Genomic DNA, 19683 nt, shown 5'->3' on the forward strand with positions numbered 1-19683 from the left:
TCTGCTGATTGTGTCCATTGATACATGTGAGTTTAAATTTTTATGTAGTTACTTTTTCTTTTGTGGCTTGTGTTTTTGGTGTCACATCCAAGAAATTATTGCCAAATCCATCTTCTTCCCAACTCTTCACAGATGACATTGACATCTACTTTATGACAGTCTGTGTCTCCAGCTCCCAGTCAAGCTCCTCTCAGCAGAAGAGGGGTCTCTTTCCTACCCACTGCCAACTCTTCCCTGCACCTCAGAAGTTAACTCTAGAAAAGAATCCCTGTTGGAACACAGTATTGCAAGGAGCAAGTTGTCAGCAATGCCCAGAGGCCAGCCTTGCCTTACGCTTGTAACTGGTCTGAAGATGGAGCCAGCATTAAGAGTGCTTGACTCATCCCATTCTTCCTGAGAGAAATCTAGACCATTCTCTTCTTGCCTTTGCTCCTCAACTCTTCTTTTTTTGGCAATATCTAGGCTCTTGATCTTTTAGTATTTCTTCTTTTTCTAGTTCTTGACGCTTCCTCCTCCTGCTGCTACAGGTTGCCCCTGATAACCATCCTTTTGGTCAAGCTGTGGCCTGGCCCTGGGGAGAGCAGCACCCTTGGGGAGGGACAGCATACCCAAACTGACAAGCCCAAGCACCTGTGTCACTTGCCTCTGCCTGGTTTCGGTTTGCCTCTCCACCTGCTTCCTTAGCTATTTCCTCTTTCCTGGTTACCAGCATAGTTTTTGGACTAAACTTTGTGCCCTCCCCACTGGCTTTCATACTTAGTTATTGTCTTGTTGCCCAGAGAGATCCAACCCGTGTTTGTGAAGCCACAGTCCTGGAGATACGTACCAGATTGAGCTCTGCCCTGCCACTGGCCATACCATCCTCTCTTTGTCCCAGTGCTTCACCAGGTGCTGTAAGGGTCTTGATGCAGATTGTAGCTTTAAGCTCCTCTAGGTTCTGCAATCACTGGGTGATGTCAGTGAACCTCAGAGGTTTGGCAGTGAGAGGTAATGGATAAGGAGTATCCTAATTGCCATGGGGAGGGGGAATCAGACACTGCAGCGTTATAAGACAGCTCAGGGTTGACACAGCTGCTGGCTGGTGGCTGGCCTCCAGAAACAGTTGTCTCCTGAAATATCCCTGGCCTGGGTGACATTGTCCATTAATGTTCCCAGGGGTGCAGCTTTGCCTCCTGAGAGCAGTTCATGTGGGCCCAATGTTTCCCCCTCTGTCTCCTTCCTTGGTCTGTGAGCTTCTTGAGGGCATGGGCTGGGCTTATCCTGTTTCTTCTCCTCACTCCCCAATTCTCTCGCATTCTTTGATAGCGAACTGCCTGCTCATCAGAGTTTGGTTCCGTCTTACGGAGTCCCCCTTTGATGGTCCTTCTTCATGTGCCGTGGGTGTGTAAACCCTCCTGTCCTTTTCCTCCATGATTGGGTCAAGTCAGTGCTCTCCTCCTGGCCCCGTTCCCCACCTTGCTCCTCATATCCCCCGTGTCCTCTTAGTCCATGCTCTGCTCTGATCCTGCCATCTACCAAGAGCTGGGCAGTCTCCTCTCTGCACCCTGCCTGCAAGCTTCTTTTGGGAGATTAAGTTCTGATTTTAAATGATGGGAAATAAGAATGTGACTACTAATACATTTGCATTTATTTCTACTGTTTTATTTGCATTTATGTTGGTGTCACTTTTTTCTTTTCTTTTTTGGCCTTTTCAAAACTTAGGGGGTTTTCCCCTTTACTGGTTTATAAGGTATACATACTCTTTCTTTTTTAATAGTTATCCTCAAAAGTTTAAGAAGCATATTTAACTTAGAGTCCAAGACTTAAAGTCCAACTTTACCTTCTTGCAAAACAATACAAGACTTAGAATGCTTTAGCTTTGATCCCCCTGGTTAAATGCTCAGTATTTTAGTTCTGTCTTGGTATTGTGATCCACAATTTAGACATTGTTAGTATTGTTTTATACAGTTGTCAGACTTCCCTCTGGAATAATTTTTCTTCCTGACATGTATTCTGTGACAGTTCCTTTAATGAGGTTTTGTTGGTGACAAATTCTGGTTTTGTTTGTAAAAAAATTTTTTTCTCGTGTTTCACCAGTTACATAACTCCAGGGGACAGTTATTACCTCTTAGCACTTTGAAGACTCTATTTCAGAATTTCTATGTGGTTTACACTGCTGCTCTTGGGAAGTCAGGTATCTGTTGAATTGTTACTCCTTTAAACGCAGTCTCTCTGTTCTCTGGCTGCTTTTAACATCTCTGCCTTTGGTTTTCTGCAGACCAGGTATAGATTTCTTTTTATTTATCCAGCTTGAGCTCCCCCGGGCTTCCTGGACCTCACGATTGGCATCTTTCATCAATTCCGAAAAACTTCCAGCTATTCTTTATCATAATGTCTCCTCTCCTCATTCTCACTTTCTCAGACTTCAGTTAGACGTAAGCTGGGTTATCCTATCCCATCTTCTTTGTTTCTTATTACACCTTTGTCCCTTTGGGCTACAGTCTGGGTAATTTCTTCATTCCTTCAGTTCACAAAGTCTCCTTTCAGACACCTCTAACCCATTGTTCAGTCTGTCCATTGAGACTAATTTGCAAACTATAGTTTTCATTTCTAGGAGTGTTTTTGGCTCTTTTTCCAAATCTACCCAGTCAATTTTGGAAAACTCTTATTTTGTCTTATTTCCAAGTTTCTATTTCTTTTTTTTTTATTTTTTAAATTTTATTTATTTATTTGACAGACAGTGATCACAAGTAGGCAGAGAGGCAGGCAGAGAGAGAGAGAGAGAGGAGAAAGCAGGCTCCCTGTGGATCAGAGAGCCCGATGTGGGACTCGATCCCAGAACCCCAAGATCATGACCCGAGCTGAAGGCAGAGGCTTAACCAACTGAGCCACCCAGGCGCCCCTCAAGTTTCTATTTCTTTAAATATATTAAATATTCTTATTTTAATAATCCTACTATCCACGATCTTTTTGATTTTATCCTGTAGATTGATGTTTTTGTCATGTTTCACTCGTAGTGATTTATTTCCTCCTGTATTTAGTGATTTTTTGATTGTGAGCTCATGTTCCTTAAAACGTTATCTATAGGAATTCTTTGACAACCGTGTTTAAAATGTATTCTTCCTTAGCAAATCTGCATTTGCTTCTGCTTGGGACCTGGACACACTGCCAGTGAAACTAAATCTTCAGCCAAGGTTGCTTTGAGCCACAAATTAAGTGTAAATTCTGGACTTAAACCTGCCCGAGTATGGACTTTTGGTTAGACGTTCTCAGGGAGAGATCTTTTCTCTTGTGTTTTCTTTCCTTCATCCAGAGTCAAGAATGACAGATACTTATCTCACCTATCTCCCTCTGTAAGGTAGATTTCCTCCTCTAGTTAGCATATAGTTTTCCAATTCATTCTGTATTGATCTGACTCCATTTCTTCCTTCTTCATTCCTTTCCTTCCTTCCTTTTCCTATCTACATATTCACCAACACTTACAGGGTTTGTTGATGTTGTTATTTGATGATAGTGATCATAATGGCTCCAGGTCATGATCGCAGGGTCTTGAGATCGAGCCCTGTTCTGGACTCCATGCTGGCATAGAGTCTGCTTAAGATTCTTTCTCTCTCCCTCTGCTCCTCCCCTTCTGCTTGTGCACACGCATGTGCATTCTTTCTCAAAACAAACAAAAACTGCAAATTTCTATTGAGTATCTTTTCATATGCTTATTAGACATTTGTGTATTTTCTTTGGTTAAGTGTCTGTGCAAGTCTTCTCTTCACCAAAAAACTTTTTTTGGTTGTTGGCGAGTTGTAGGAGTTTTTTATTTATTCCGGATCTCAGTCGCTTATCAGACATATGACTTGCAAATATTTTTCTCCCATTGTATGGATTGTTTTTTCACTCTTACTGAAAGTGTTCTTTGATACATGAAAGTTTTAAATTTTGATGTAGTCTAGTTTATTTTCCTTTTGTTGCCTGTGCTTTTGATGTCATATCTAAGAAATCATTACCATATCCAAAGTCATAAAGCTTTTTTCCTATATTTCTTCTATGAGTTTTATAGTTTTAGCTCTGACATTTAGGTCCTTGGTCTATTTTAAGTTAATTTTTGTATATGATGTAAGGTAAGGGTCTGACTTCATTCTTTTATATGTGGGTATAGTTTTCCCAGCACCATTTGCTGAAAATATTGTCCTTTCCCCATTGAGTGATATTGGCACCTATGTTGAAAATCATTTGACAATATATGTGAAGGTTTATTTCTGGGCTCTCTACCCAATCCCATCGGTCTGTATGTCTGTCTTTATGCCAGTACCACACTGTTTTGATTACTATAGCTTTGCAGTAAGTTTTGAAATCAGGAAGTGTGTGAAATTAGAATGTGACACCTCTAATTTTGTTCTTCTTTTCCAAGATTGTTTTGGCTATTTGGGATATCTTGAGATTCCATGTGATTTTTGGAATAGATTTTCTATTTCTGTAAAAAAAATAATTGAATTGAGATTTTTGACAGGGATTGTACTGTTAGTACAAACATAAGATGTTTTCCCATTTATTGATGTTTTAATTTTTTTCAACAACGTTTTATAATTTTCAATGTATACGTTTTTTTGCCAGCATATTTAAGTTTATTCCTGAGTATTTGTTCTTTTTGATTTATTATAAATGCAATTATTTTCTTAATTCCATTTTTGCTCATTGTTAGTGTATAAAAATGCAACTGATTTTCTGTTGATTTTGTATCCTGCAATTGGGATTTTTGATCTTTTGCATGAAACCTCCCCCATGCTCTTTAGGAGTTTGTAGGATTTTTCCTTTGTTCTCTGGTCTTTGGGAATTTCATTCATGATCCATCTATTTTTAGCCATTGTATTGGCTACAATGTAGATTGAACAGCTTCTAAAGACTTTCCCTTGTTTTTAGCCCCATCTTCACCCCTACCTCCTGATATATGTGCTTCAGCTAATTCCTGAACCTTGAGGGGTTCTGTGATGTACATTAGGTTTCTTCTAGATTCCCCACTTCTGGCCTAGGAGTCTCTAAAGTCAGTTACTACTTATCTTTCCGTTTTCCAGCTTTCAATATTTTGTGTCTCTTTCTTTGTTTTCTTTGATCTGAAGGTTTATTTATGTCATTTTAGCAGGTTTCTAATTAGCCATCTTTATTTGGAAGTTCTAATTATATGGTTTTAATAATTGAAAAACATGCAGGTGTGTCTATTAGATCTGTTAGTTAATTGTTTTGTGAATGAAAACTTAATATAAATGCTGCTAAAATTAAAATAGTGGTTTGGGGATGGCAACCTGTCCTGTTCAGATAAAGAATTTTTTTTAAAGATTTATTTGTTTATTTTATAGGGCAGTGGAGGGGGGCGCAGAGGGAGACAATCTCAGGCTGAGCCTAGAGACCAACACAGGGCTCTATCTCATGACTCTGAGATCATGATCTGAGCTGAATCAGGAGTTGGATGCTTAACTGACTGAGCTACAGGCACCCCCAGATAAAAACTTTTTTAAAAACCAACTGAATTGGTCAATCTTATACAACTTAAGGATATATATTTTGAGCTAACTGGTCTTCGTGGCCCCATGTTCAAAATTAGAAGTCAGACTTAGGTTCTTCATGATCAAAGCAGACAGTTGGAATATCTGTCAACTGTTACAAATGAAATCTTCCTTGAGTAAAACTATAGCACACAAATGATCCGATGTTGGGTTTGTTTTAAAATAATCCATATTGATGGGAGAGGAAATAACTGGGGTTATGGATACTGATGAAGCAAGAGAGACAGGAACTGATATCATTGAAGTCAGGGAATAGATTCATGGGAATTCATTAGACTTTTCTTCCATTTTTTAAATATGCCTGACAGTTTCAACAATAGTAATAAGAATAACTTGGCTATATCATACAGTATCCTGAGGAGGTCTCAGCTGATTATTTGCTGGGACACTTGGGCATATTTGAAACATTTTTTAAAGGGAGGCTTTGCGGTTGTTCACAGGCACATCTACACTTCCCCTGCATCTCCAAGAAGTCAGGTATCTCAATCTTTCTAACACTCACTGTGCTCTTTAAAAAAATTTTTTTTTTAAAGATTTTATTTATTTATTTGACAGACAGATCACGAGCATGCAGAAAGAGAGGGGGGAAGCAGGCTCCCTGCTGAGCAGAGAGCCCATGTGGGGCTCGATCCCAGGACCCTGAGACCATGACCTGAGCCAAAGGCAGGGGCTTAATCCACTGAGCCACCCAGGCGTCCCACATACTGTGCTCTTGTGTCAGTTCTTTAGACCTAGTATTGTCACTACTTAGAGTTCCCTCTTGCATCAACTCCTTGACTCTAATGAAAAGGGTACAATTATACATATAATTGTATTGTGCTGTCACAATTATATGTATAATTTTGTAATAGTTTAAGAGTCCCAACAAATTACAGAGACTTCCTGTGTATACTTCAGTCACCTTCTCCCAATGAAAACCTCTTAAGTGACCATAGCACATGAGACGACTGATACTGGAAAGACTCAATCCACGGCCAATGGCAGGTTTCCATTCATCAAGGCTTCTAAGCTCTATTCCTGAATGTAAACCACCAGAAAGCAATATACTCAAACCACACTGACTTAATTTTCCATGGAAATGCCTTATACTCTCCATCTTTATTGACTGTCCAGATAAGAAATGGATACCTGAAGAATGTTTTTTAATAGTCTGAAGACATACAGTTAAAGGCTGTCCACTGTGTGATTTAACAGCCCTTTCATAAGGATCCATGTGTTAAGTTTCTTACAAAATTTAGAACCAGGGAAAGGTTTGTTTCCGTAGGAAAAAAAGCCTCCAAACCTTCTTTTTGCCATAAATGAGGACTATATAAACTATTGTGTTTTTCTGTTTCTCTTTTTGCCTTGGCTGTCAGAAATTCAGAAGAACTGTAGGATATAATTGCAGTAACGAACTCATTTACTATTTCAATGTCATTCTTTCCCCCTTTCCATTTGAATATTTCTAATCTTTCTTTTTGTCTTTATTTTAATTGCACGGGTCTACAATCCCTTATCCTCAATCCTAAAGTGCCAAAAGCTCTAAAAATGTAAAGTATTTTAAAATTTATGAAGTTCAGTGTGAATATTCATGTCTCACTACAGAAATACAAATGTGTTTGATTTCAGGACCCTGCCTCAGACTCCTCTAGGGATGTTATGTAATATGCAGTATATAGTACGCTCTTTCTAAAATCAGAAAGATTCTGAATTCTGAAACTATAGCTAATGCCAAGGATTTTGGTCCCGCACATGTTTGCATGTGGCAAGTGCCTCACAGATCCTTTGGATAGCAGGTGTACAGCATGGAGATGTTCCCAGAAGACCATGGGGTAGATGTGACCTGAGACAGAAAGAATCAGGAAAGGTAGCCTTGGAAGACAAAGGGAGGCTTCCTTGTGGCTGCCATTGGCTCCTTGATCCCAGTGCTCATCCCCTTTGCCCACTGGTGATATTACCTGTCTCTGGAACATCTTGTGGTCGAAGTTTCTTGGTCAGTTTCAGAGCTGCTTCGAGGTCATAGACTTGGGAGCGGGTGAACTTGAGCTCCCTGCGGAGCTCATTAATTTCCTTGATCAGGGAGACATTTTCCTGTAGAAAAGAAGAGAGAATGAGTATGGATGGATGAGTGATCAGTGGGCACAGGGCCTGCCCTGGCCTAGGGCTGAGGGCGTGTGAAACAGACAGGATTGGGCCTGGACCCAGATTCCTCTGCTGGGTACGAGTCCTAATCCTAGCTCATGGATCAGCCTCTTGAGGCACCAGCTGATTTGCCTTCAGGTGGACTCTGGCAACACAAGCTACAGATAGAGTGTACCAGTCCCAAGCATCCAGACCCTTTCCAGCATCAACAACAATGCTTTTCTAAGCATTCCATATGAATTGAACGTGTTACTACAATAATCTTATGAGGAAATTCTATTTTAATCACAATCTTATAGTAGAGGAAACTGAGGCATAGAGAGGTTATGTCACTTGTCCAGATTACATAAACAGCAAGTGGCAGAATGACTCTGACAGTCCGGCTCCAGAGCTCTGAGCTTTTAAGTGCTGTGCTATATTTTATTCACTCTTCCCCCATTTATTTGTTGAAGCTACCTTTATATGGTATCTGGTATGGCCCTGGGATACAGACAGAAATGAGAAATGGTTTCTGCCCTTAGCAGCATATTGTTTAGTGAGGAGCACAGAAAATAAATGAATAATGAACATTTGCTATACTCATTAACAGTTCACTTGTCTTATTTTTGTTTGACAAATATCCATCCATCCATTCACTCTTCCGTCCATCCATCTGTCCATCCATCCATCTATCCATCCATCCGTCCAATACTTACTTGAGTACTTACTATGGACCAGGCACTGTGCTAATCCTGAGGAATATAGAAAGTAAGACCTGGCCTCTGCCCTTGAATAGGTGAGGGTTTAGTGGGGGATCTGGGTGTAACTGAGCATGGTGGTCACCTTGCTGTCATGGAGGGGCGGAGCACAGAGGAAAAGCACTTAGCCCTGCCTGAATGACCAGGGGGGATTCCTAGGAACTGGTCCCTGGGCTGAGGCTGCAAGGAGTTACGACGGAAAGGGGAAAGGGGCGTGTGTGGGGGGTCACATACAACTGGAACAGCAAGAAAAAGGCACAGAAATAAGACACGGCTGGCGTGGGCAGGACTTGCAGCTGTTCTATATCGCGGGACACAAAGTGCGGGGGGGGCATGGTGGGGTCTCTGCACCTGGAACCAAGCAGTCACTTCTGTCTTCCCTTCCCACACCTTAAATCTCTGCTTTCCTTCTCACACTCAGCCTGAGGGCACTGAGGGTGCCTCCGTGAAGGTGTCCCTGTCACCATGGGTCCAGAGAAGGACTGGTTAGTGTATTCTGTTTGGCTTGTCCCCAAGCACATGAGACTGCTTCTCATGTGACAGTGCAAACGAATCACCTAAGGATCCTGTTTAATGTGGCTTCTGACTCAGTCAGCCTGGGGCTGGTCCTGGGATTCTGCATTTTGAACTGGCTCCTAAGAGATGCTGCCGCCAGCATGAGGGCCAGACCTTCCGTGGGGAGCAAAGTCCTCGAGGGTCAGAGTACCAAAAAAAGGGCAAATGCAGGCCGAATCTCCATAAAACATATCTGTGCCAGGGACTGCCACCACTCGGGACACTTTCCATAGTGGGAAGCATGGAGTCGGTCCAGAGAACAGGGTGATCCCAAGCACTATAGTCCATGAGGCACGACAACCACTTCTCTGTTGGAGGGATATGCCCGCAGAGCCCAAGCGCCTGGAGACATCCTGACATATTCTTTCCCTCCAGAGCCTCTTTATCTGAGCCTGTCAGATATACTTTCAGGTTTTTAGTATATCACTTAATTTCAGCATTCATTAAAAAAAAATTCTCTCGGACGCCATGCCCAATTATTGCTGATCCCTTGTTTTCAGGCTGGGCTTTGTGCTTTTTTCCCTACAAAGTCAGCAGATTTCTCCGGCTGATCTTTTTCTCTTTTAAGCAACCCAGGCCTTAGTGATGAATCTCCCACATTTCCTTTCCAGATGCTCTCCAACAAAACTCGCTGCCAGTTTCCTCCCCTGGAACCTCTCCACTGCTGACTTTCTATTGTGATGTGCTCAATTAAATATGTATGTATTTGGTTCTAAGACCTTGGACTCTGCCTTGTGTGTAAGAGGCGCTCAATAAATATTTGTGGGATGGGTAGCAAATGAATAACGAATGCAGCAGATATCAAGCTGAAGTCGAGATTCTTCCTAACAAGGAAATTACAAACTAGGGGGTAAAGGTTGGACAGGGGAGACCAGACAGAAGAGAGATTTAGGGGAGATTCAAGGAAGTGGGGCAAACCTGCTCTGGCTCAGGGGCTCGTTCCACTCCCCTCTTCATGGGCGTCACTTAGCATCCCTTCGCTTGCCTCCTTCAATGAAGTAACAATAACCAGCATGAAGATTAGAGACCACTGAAGGTATCATTTGGCCTGCCTTCTCCAGCTGTGTCTTAAGTACTCCTTGCTCATCTCCATCCATTCTGTCACTAAGTCCTATCAATTTTGTGCCTCCCCTGGATCTCATGTTCACCTTCCTGCTGTGATTCGCAACCGGCTCTCAGCCTCTCTCCGCTCTACTACCGTGATGACCCCCGGCGGAGTACTTGCCCTGGTGTCTCCCCATCCCTCCGCCCTCGAAAACCCTGCTACCACGGTTGGGGCTTCTGGCTCCTGGTACTTTTTAATGCGATTGCCTGTTTCTAACCCCACTGCCTGCTTCGGACACCTCCATGACACCTGCCACCTAAATGGGCCTCCAGATGTGACCCAGTCCCTATTAGAGTGTGATCGAGACCCATGACTTGATGCGATCCAGTTCCCGGTTCTGTTCATTCATTTGTTCATTCATTCATTCACTTACTCATGCATAAAAATCACCTAAGAACCAGTTCCTGGAAGCCTACTAGGCACTGGTCATTATGGCGACCACGGGGAGGTCCAGCTTGGATCCAGTGCTTAGAGATGCCATGGGAGTCTGAAGAGCGGCACTCACCCAGTGTGAGAAAGGCTCCCTGGGGAGGTGGGGGGCAGGGGAGAGTGTTTCAGGCCTGCAGGATTTGAGGCACGAAATGATGATGATGACGACAATAAGAGTAATCATAACTTCAGGCGACAATAAGAGTAATCATAACTTCAGGCACTGCTTGGATCCCTGCAGCACATCAAACATTTTGTATACAGTAACTCATTTAAACCCCACAACCACCTTATGACATAAGAAGTTATAATTAGACTCATTTCCATTTGAGCAAACTGAGGCCATGGCAGCACACAGTGGTAGAACTGGGATTTGAATCTAGCTGCATCAGCCTCTAGGACCGTTGCCTCCCAGAGTCTACTTTCCATCTCTCATTGATGTCACCCCATTCTAACACCTCACATAGTATGTGGTCAGCCATGGAAGTCCCCTAAATGTACAAGTTTGGCTCCTTAAACAGTGTTTTCTGGCGAGGTCTGTGTTCTCAGGAGTCCAGAGGTCACACTGAGGTCAGCTGTATATGCTTTTGGGTAGCTGTGTGAGCTTAACATGTGGACGGGACAGGTTTGCTGATCTTCCTGTCCTGGTCCCTCTTCAGTCAGCACCACCTTCAAAAGCCCCTCCCGTCCTCCAGCAACCCCCCACTCCCCCGCCCCCAGCTCCTCTGCTGCAGGAAAAAATGTGGCCTGGGGTCCATCAAGTGTCAGGTCTTGGGGTATGTATGACCGGCTGGGAGAATGCTAAAGTCCATTTCTATAGAAAACCTTCTAAACAAAGGGGCTACACTCAGCTGTCCAGGACTGCCTTTGGTGGAGGGGCGGGGACTGACCCAGACAGAGCCTTCAGCCCAGAAGGGAGAAGGAAGGGAATGACTATAGCACCCCCTACCGGTCTTCCCTATGTTGACACCTTAAAGAATATGGCCGCGCCTGGCCGTGTGGGAAGTGCAGGCAGCATGCTGGGAGCCCTCAGTGGCGTCTCTCCAGAACCCACCACCGCTGGTGGGATCGCCATCGCCTAACTGCATGGGCGAGGCATCTCTCTGCTCCTCTCTTAACCCTTCTCTCACATCCGACCTGACGTTTCATCATTTCTATGCTGAATTGTACTTTGATGTCACAACTTAGCCCCTTCCAAGGCCTGCTCCTCTCCCCATAATAGGCAGCCATCTTCTCATGGGGGTTTCCGCCACCCGCCTTCCCCCCCCTGCCAACTGAGGTGATCGTTTCAACAGAAAACACCCCTCCCTGCTTCAACCTTGGGTGGCACCTGCTTCTAAGAGGAACATTATGCTTCTTAGTGTGGCCAGGAAAGCTCTGGCAAGGGACCCTAAGCTACTTGCTTTCCAGCGAGCTTTGTTCTCCTCGTCCCCGGAGTTCTGTGATGAAGGTCTGAGGACTCCTGGGCCCCCAAATACCCCAGACACCTCGCTCTTCTCTGCGGGCCCGTTCTCAGGTGTTCTCTCTGCCCGGAAGTCTCTTCCTCCACTTGCTCCCTGACCACCTCTACTCCCCTTTGAGGCCCAGCTCGAGGGCTTCTTCCGGGCCCTGAAGGCCGCCCCTCCGACAGGCCCTCGGCACTGGATACACTGTTCTGAGCAGCGATTGTCTGTATCTGGTTTAAGTTTCCTACCAGGATCTGTGGAGGGTAGGCATACCATCACATTCATCTCGGAATCTTCCACGGCCTGGCAAGGAGCTTGGCTTGCAAGAAGCCCTCAGAATTGTGTCCTGAATGAATAAAATGTGTGTCCTAGTTGTTTGTATTCAAAGCGCCTCTTACCTTCCTCTCTGCAAGCATGCCAGAGAGCCAGTGCAGAGGCCCTGAGCTCCTGTCTCAACATATAAATGAGACAGTGACCTCATTTTCTGGGGTTCTGCCCTGACCTTCCTTGCTTTTTTGGACTGAAGTGCCAGGGCCTTGGCACCCAAGAATGCAGAGCAAGGTGGGGCGGCGGGGTTGGTGGGGGGGGGAGTGGTGGGAGGAGGGAGATGGGCTGGCCACCTGCTGGGGAGTCTGGGACATGTCTGGCCAGCCCCCCTCCCTCCCATCCATCACGTCCACAGTCCACAGGCAGCGCTGGTCCTTGCTGGGATGGCCTTCCAAGCTCTCCCATTGACTTCTGCCTTGGTTGCTGAGTAGGTCTTTTGGTGAGAGGACCAGAAGGGAGAGGGCATTTGGGAGCACCTGTCCTGTCCCAGCCAGGGCCTCGTGCTTTATGGTGGTTAATCTCATTCAGTTCCCATGGTAACTTGCTGAGGTGGATACTTTCTTCCCCATCTTACAGAAAGAGAAGAAGTCCCCTGGAGAAGAGAAGGCATTTCCCCCAGTTCTCCCAGGAAGCGTGGCTGGGGCAGGATAACCCAGGTTTAGACAGACTCTCATTTCTGCTGCCCTGACACCTTGCCAGGTCCTAGCCTGTTCCCTCTCCTTCAGCTGAATAGCAAAGAAGGAAACCACTTTAATAACTGAAAACAGTGGCTTTCAAAGTTTTTCTTCCTTTTTCTCTCACTTCCTTTCTTTTCTACTCTTTCCCTCTCCCTCCCTCCTTTCCTTTCTTCCAAACCAAATCTGATACCTGAGCCTACTGTAAGCAAGGCATTTCCCAGGGGAAGGCGTAGGGCCCCAGAACCCTGCCTCTCGGCCCCACTCTGGCTCCCTGCTATTGTCTGAGGAAACATCTACGGATCCACTGGGTGCCACAGCACCCAGATTTACAAAGCTGCTGGAGAAAGCACTGTTCCAGGGACTTGCCCTGGATGACAGCTCCCTCTGCCAGCCATCAGGCAGGGGCAGGCCAGGGCTGGGCAGGAGCCCTGCTTGTGTCTCCTTGCTCCCTCCGCCCTCTCACTCTGCCCAGCAGACGTGGGCAGGAGCCTTCTGGGGTCCCAGGGAGCAAAAGAAGACCTGTGCGTGTCCTGAGTGGCCTCATGCTGATGCTTGTACCGTTGGGCTAGCTTGTGGTCTTTCCGTTCCCTTTCCTTCTTCTCCTAGGACGGACATTTGCTTTCCCCAAATCCATTTGGCATGGAGAGAGGCACCCCGACCCTGGAGGGTCCTTCAGGCCTGTGCACTGGTGGCAGGACACAGGTGAAGGCTCAGCAACATCCCCAGCTGCCAACTGCTCCTATAGTGGTCCTGGTCCCACTGCCCAGCGCACTGCATTCCAGAACCCAGTGGGGGCTCGGTGCCTGGGGGCCTTGAGATCTTAGCCAGGGCTCTGTGTCTCTGCTGCTGGTACCTAAACAGTCCCATCAATGGAATGCACTCCTCTCTCTGGGCTTCGACTGCTTTGGTGGCCCAGGAAAAAGGCAGTGGTTTGACAGGGTGGGGTGCTCTGAGGCAGGGGCCCAGCTGTAGGATGGTGAGAGAGACCCGTCACGCCTGGGTCTGGCCTGAATCGGGATGCGCTCTGCTCACCCAGGCAGGGACTGGCTGAGCTGGGAACTGGTTTGTTTCAACCCAGCTGCAGCCCCTCCCCATCCTAGTATTTCAATTATGGCGTTCAAGAAATATAAATATAAAAAGGTATGTGCCTTATAAATGCGATGTTCTCTTTTGATATTAAATCATGTTAATTGCCTCAGACGATACTGATACTCCGGCAGAAATCTGGCAGCAGAATCCTGCCTAGCAGTCCTGATCATGTGTGTAAGTGGAGGCGGCGGGAATGGGGTCAGCGCTATCTGCACAGCCCGGTGAGGGATCGGGAGGTGGGTGTGGACAACTCATTAAATCAGAGTAGGGCCAGCACTATCATGGGTGTGGTTGGCTCTGGACCCAAGAGATAAGGGAAGGGACCCGAGGCACCAGAAAAGGCAGATGAAGCGGTGGAGAAGGGGCGTGCTCAGAGGGAACCGGCTACTGGGGGTCACGGGATTCAGGTAGCAGAATGAAAAGCCGCAAAACAAATTAAGGTGAAATACGAGTGGGAAACCAGAGGAAAGAGGAGAGCGTGACTTGGGAGAGCTAAAATCCTGTGGCTGCAGGGCCAGAGGGGGCGTGAGGAGACGGGCAGAGACAGGGAAGGATGCCCGCGGAGAAAGGCTGGGGGTAGAAAGGAATGGGCGCTGACAGGGCCGGGGTGGGCAAGGGAGCACCTGGAAAAACCTGGAGGGGCTCTGGGCCTCGGCCTCAGCCAGGTCAAGCTTGGGGAAGGCAGAGGAGAGGAGTCAACGAGAAAGCGGTAGAGAGAGCTAGTGGCCCCTGGCCATTTGAGGAGCGGAGGTACCTGCATGATGCGGACGTAATCTGTGCGGTGCAGCTCACTCTCCTTGACCACCTTCTTCTTGAGAGTGGCCAGGTTTCTCTCCAGGTGCTCCCGCTGACGGGCATACTCCTGCTGCAGGTCCGTGTTCAGCCCCGCGATCTCCACCTGTGGGGGGTGGGGTGGGCAGAAGGGCTTCTCAGGGAGGCAGGGGGGAGCCAGGAGAGCAGGTGAGCACGGGAAAGGGGAGCAGGGCTCACCATGTCCGCCCGCTGCACGTACTTCTCAAAGAGAGCTCGGACCTTCTCCTTCAGGAGCCGGGGTTCCTGGATGTACGCCACACAGTTGTGAAGGTCTGTCTTAAACCTTCTGACCAGCGCCTCCAAGTCCCGCTCCTGCAACCATAGGCATGTACTTCTGGCACCCCCAGGGGCTCTCCAGGGGAAAGGCAGATGGCAGCAGGACGACAAGACACACTGCCTCAGGGGCTCATGGTTGGCTGCCGGGACACAGAGACCTAGTGGGGCTCACAGCCCAGAGGCAGAGAGAGGTACTAACACTCATGGGCACCTGCCCGAAGAGCTTCAGCTTTAAAAGTCTACCCAGAAAATTCCTTCATTGGCCCTAGACTCCCTTCAGGACCACACACCTTAAAAGATGAAAGGAAGCCCGAGTGATCCCACTACTCCTTTCTGAGCAAAGATGGATAGTATCGCTTCTCCCTTGCAGGTCTCTGGACCATCGCTTCCCTGTCCCCCACTCTGAGCTCGCCCGGGGAGCACTGTTGTGAGAGGGTAGCAAAAACATGACCAAATGGGGCAGATTGGTTGCGTCTGCACACGTGGGCCAGAAGCTTGCTCTTCCATCCTGCCTTCTCTGATACCCAGCCTCCCATTCCCCAGACCTGGAGGGTCTCTCCTGCCTCCTGCTCCTGTAGCCCTTTGTTCATCTATCAGAACCTTTCGCCTTGCATCAGGATTGCTATGCACACATCACAGATCACCTAGCCACCTGGCGGGATCTGTGTCGGTTCATGGTGGTGGCTCGCAGCTTCTGTTCTGACCCAGTACAGAGTCAGTGCTTAATGTGGGGGATGGAAAAAGTCAGTCCGCTGAACCAAACATGGGGGGCCTGTGCTAGGGGGTAGGGGGTGCAGCCAAGTCCTGGCCCAGAAGCAGAAGACGTGGTTCCCAGTGCTGGCTCTGGGTACACTGCTTGGTTATGGGTGCCTTAACCTTCTAATCCCTCTGGCCTTACATAATTACCTAAAGAGACTGGAATAAATTTCTGAGGCTCTCTTTGCTTCAGTATGTTTTCATTTTGTTTTTGATAGTCAAAAATTCTTCCCACTGCCTACAGATGACCTCTCTGAGCATATTCCTTCCCAGACCAAACAAGCCAATGCTGCAAGCACCCTTATGATGCTCGGCTTCCCATCCCCTTGAACATTTTACCCAAAGTCCTCCTAGTCTCAGATGGATGCAGTCACGTGCATTTGCATGGGCATGAAACCAGGCAGGGCTGTGAGCAAGGGGAGAGCGAGTTAAAATGGGAATGTATCTTAGCAATGGGCTGGCACTGTCTCTTGGAAGCCAGCTGCCCGCTGCAGACAGGTGCCAGATTCTAAAGCTCAGATCTGCCAGACTCCGAAATCCTCACACCTTCTGTCTTTCTCTGTGCATCTCCTGATCGGTGGCTCTTAGTTTCTGCCACAGTTCTGCGATGTTCAGCTCCAGCTGTGTGTTCTGCTTATGGAAACGCTCCAGTTCTGCTTCCATCTACAGAGAACAAGGGGGGAAAGTCAAGAAATAAGAAAGGCTACCAGGGCATCTCTTTTCTAGCTCCCACCTATGTCCTCTGCAATGAAACCTTTCTTCTCCACTGCCTGCACCCCAACATTTTTTTTTTTAATATAGAGAGAGAGACAGAGTAGGCACACACAGGACAGTGTTGGTGGGAGGGGAAGAGGGAGAGAGAGAGAGAGAGAGAGAGAGGGAGAGAGAATCTCAAGCGGGTTCCATGCCTGGTGCAGAGCCTGATGAGGGACTGGATCCCAAGACCTTGAGATCAAGACCTGAGTTGAAATCTAGAGTCGGATGCTTAACTAACTGAACCACCCAGGTGCCCCCCAAACCTTTCTTCTTAACTCCTTGCCATCCCCAAAGCCCCCGCCCCTTGGTGGACATGTTGAGGCAGACCATGTGTTTTTATAACCAGGCTCTGAATTTTTCTGTCTTCATTTCCCTGTTCCTTCAGCCATGCTGATTACCTTCTTTTCTTGAATTCTCTATTACTTGGTGGCTTTCAAGTGCTGGAAACTGGAACCTGAGGCAGGGTTCTGCAGAGAAGCACTCTCCTTGCCTACTTTGTGAAATCGTGTGAGTGGACCCTGACCCTTTGGGCCCCCAAGACATCAGAGTCGATCCCAAAGCAGAAAGTTGTAAGGGACCAGCAGGTAGGTATTCCCCAGTTGAAGGAACCTCCACCTGACATTCAGTTAAAAAGTACAACTGAGGAGAATGTCTTGTCTTTGAAAGAAAAGGAGGAAACTACTAATGAGCTTCTGCAAGATGTTTTTTACTCATTATTGCGTTTGTATTAACCAGGGACATGAGAATGACAATTGGAACTTGTTTAGGATGAGACCAGGTGTATGCAAGCTCTCAGTTGATCTAATTTCTGCCAAAAGCAAAGGGGTGATGTTTGATTGATGCCCCAAATCTGGTGGACACCAGTATTCCTGTTAATAGAGAGGTTCGCTATTTTGGGGAGATGGGCTAGTTCACTGGGTCTTTTTTTTTAATGGCTGGAGGGAGTAGCTCTTCTTGTCTATCCCAGGCCCTCTGGTCAGATTTGAAAGCTCCTGACCATATTCTGGGGTACCAGGAAGCCCGAGTGAGTCACATCCGTGTTCTGGACACGAAGGGGCAGCTTGTAGAACGTTCTCGTCATGACTGGAAGCAGTCTGTATAGACAGAAGAGCCCTCTGACCCGCTGTCTGGCAGGAAGGCAGCACTCAGTAGACACGCGTCTGAATGAACAAGTGCATGGCAAATGTCCAAGGCAAAGGGGAGCCTCCCGTGAGGGAGGAGAGGGGCGCTTGAAGCAACCTGCCTTCCAGGAGAGGAGTGGAAAGATAAACGTGCGGTGTTGGCGGGGCTCTGTCGGCCCATCTGTGGAGGACACAGCAGGTGTGGGGCTGTGCGCAGCTCAAGAAAGGATGTGTCCACCGGAGAGCGCTGGCAGTCATGCCAGGCCTGGGGAGACAGAACTGATGAAGAGGGAGTTTTCAAGAGGCTGCAGGTCTAGGGAGAAAGCACCCTCTGCATGAACAGGGAGGCTCCGTCAGGTTTTGTGAGACAAATGGGAATGGGAGGTCAGAGTGGAGAAGGAGAACTCCGGGCAGAGACGGAGGACCGGAGGTGTGCGTCTCTGCAGGCTACAGGTGCTGGGGTGTGGTGTGGAGGTGAGGGGGCCGCAGGAGGGGTGCAGGTGAGGAAGGGCTATGGGGGCTGGAGAGGTCAGCTGAGCTGGGTCACATGGGCCCGACGCAGAAGTCCTACTGGAGAGAGCAAGACTGGAGCCAGGTGGACCAGTCAGGAGGCAACACGAGGGTGCCCAGACCAAGGGAACGGTGGCTGGAAGAGAGAACGGGGCTTCCCCAAGGTCATGTCGGTGTGCCTACAGCTGGCTGTGCCTCTTTCTCTGTAGTCTTGAAGCCAGTAATGACAGATTAGGTTAGAAAGGAAGTAATACAGGCAAAGCATCAAAACCTGCTGAGAACAGAAATAACCTATTTCATAGAGAAATTGTGAAATATGCTGAATTTGAATCGCTGGCTGGACAGCTAGGATACTAGCCAGGATGTGGGAACAAGCGCCCTCTTCCCGGGGAGGAAATCCCATCTACTTTCCCATGTGTTACTCCTCACACTCAGTGACTCTCGGTTGGGGGGAAGGGGCAGGAAAGAAGCATTTTACCCCCTGGGGGACATCTGGCTACATCTGGAGACACTTTTGGTTGTCGCATCTGGGGGTAGGGGAGGGTGGCCACTGGCATCTAATAGGTAGGCCCCAGGGATGCTGCTAAGTGCCTTAGTGTGGGGCAGCTCCCCATCACAAAAGATTATCCCCATAACAAAAGATTAGCCACCCTAAAACATGAAAATGCTGAGGTTTAGAAACCCCCACAGTCCTTCTTGTAGGAAAAGGAACTTCATGGGAGACACGCAGTGGATGGGCCCAAGAGGTCTGTGGCCCCCCTAGAAGGAGGCCCCAAAATCAGAGTCCCACCCCCACCCCGCTGCCTCCAGGTGGAGGAATCGGGCTCAAACATCAGTCCTGGTGGCAGCTGGCACGGGGGTCGGGGTAGGAGGGGCCCTGCTGGGATCACCCTCAGGGTGCAGGGTGCTGGGAATCAATGCGTGGGTAGCCCGGTTACCAAAGGCAAAGTGAATAATCCTTCCAGTGTGCTGGGGTGGAAAGTAAGTGACCCCACTGTAAGTCTCCCCGAGAATAAGAAGGGGAAACGGGAGAGTGATTTCGGGAGGCTGCAGTGTCACTTTCCAGGCAAGTGGGGCGTCTGCTCTTTTTCAGACAGCCATTTCTGGACCCGGAAGTCACTCAAGAATGGCAGGAGGCCCAGATGAGGCAGCTCTGTGGTCAGCTGGGGACATCCTCCCCTTTCCCAGAGGCCAGGGAGAAAGTCACTGCCACGAGGACATACCCTCTCCGCACACTCTAGCCCTGGACTGATCCCACCACCCGACTTCTTTCCTGGGTCTCCTGCAGACCCACCAGAGCTCTTGGATCCAGTTCCACTGAGGCTATGGACACTCTCTGACACACTCGCATCCTTGCTCAGCACAATCCTCGAAAATGGGTGGGGAGCAGAACTGCCAGAGACTTCGGGCTCGCGATGGAGAGGGGTAGCGCCTG

General features: G+C 47.7%; 1 protein-coding gene and 1 long non-coding RNA gene across 7 annotated transcripts in view; one reads left to right on the plus strand and one right to left on the minus strand.

Moving 5' to 3' along the window:
* LOC116567013 overlaps nucleotides 1–9655 on the plus strand; it is a 31159-nt gene extending 21504 nt beyond the window's left edge. The window contains exon 3 of the long non-coding RNA XR_004276075.1: nucleotides 9556–9655. This is a non-coding gene — a long non-coding RNA (uncharacterized LOC116567013). The remainder of the gene's footprint in view (nucleotides 1–9555) is intronic.
* CFAP57 (cilia and flagella associated protein 57) overlaps nucleotides 1–19683 on the minus strand; it is a 69996-nt gene that overhangs the window by 2510 nt on the left and 47803 nt on the right. For 5 of the 6 annotated variants that reach the window (XM_032301767.1, XM_032301763.1, XM_032301765.1 and 2 more), the window contains 4 exons: nucleotides 16408–16524; nucleotides 15007–15141; nucleotides 14771–14914; nucleotides 7469–7601 (listed from right to left, as the gene is read on the minus strand). In XM_032301767.1, coding sequence (XP_032157658.1) covers nucleotides 7469–7601; nucleotides 14771–14914; nucleotides 15007–15141; nucleotides 16408–16524 — 529 coding nt within the window. Of the gene's footprint in view, nucleotides 1–7468; nucleotides 7602–14770; nucleotides 14915–15006; nucleotides 15142–16407; nucleotides 16525–19683 lie in introns of those variants that run through there. The other variant, XM_032301769.1, reaches the window with a different exon arrangement.

Source organism: Mustela erminea, chromosome 10, assembly GCF_009829155.1.
Source record: "Mustela erminea isolate mMusErm1 chromosome 10, mMusErm1.Pri, whole genome shotgun sequence".
Lineage (NCBI taxonomy): Eukaryota > Metazoa > Chordata > Mammalia > Carnivora > Mustelidae > Mustela > Mustela erminea.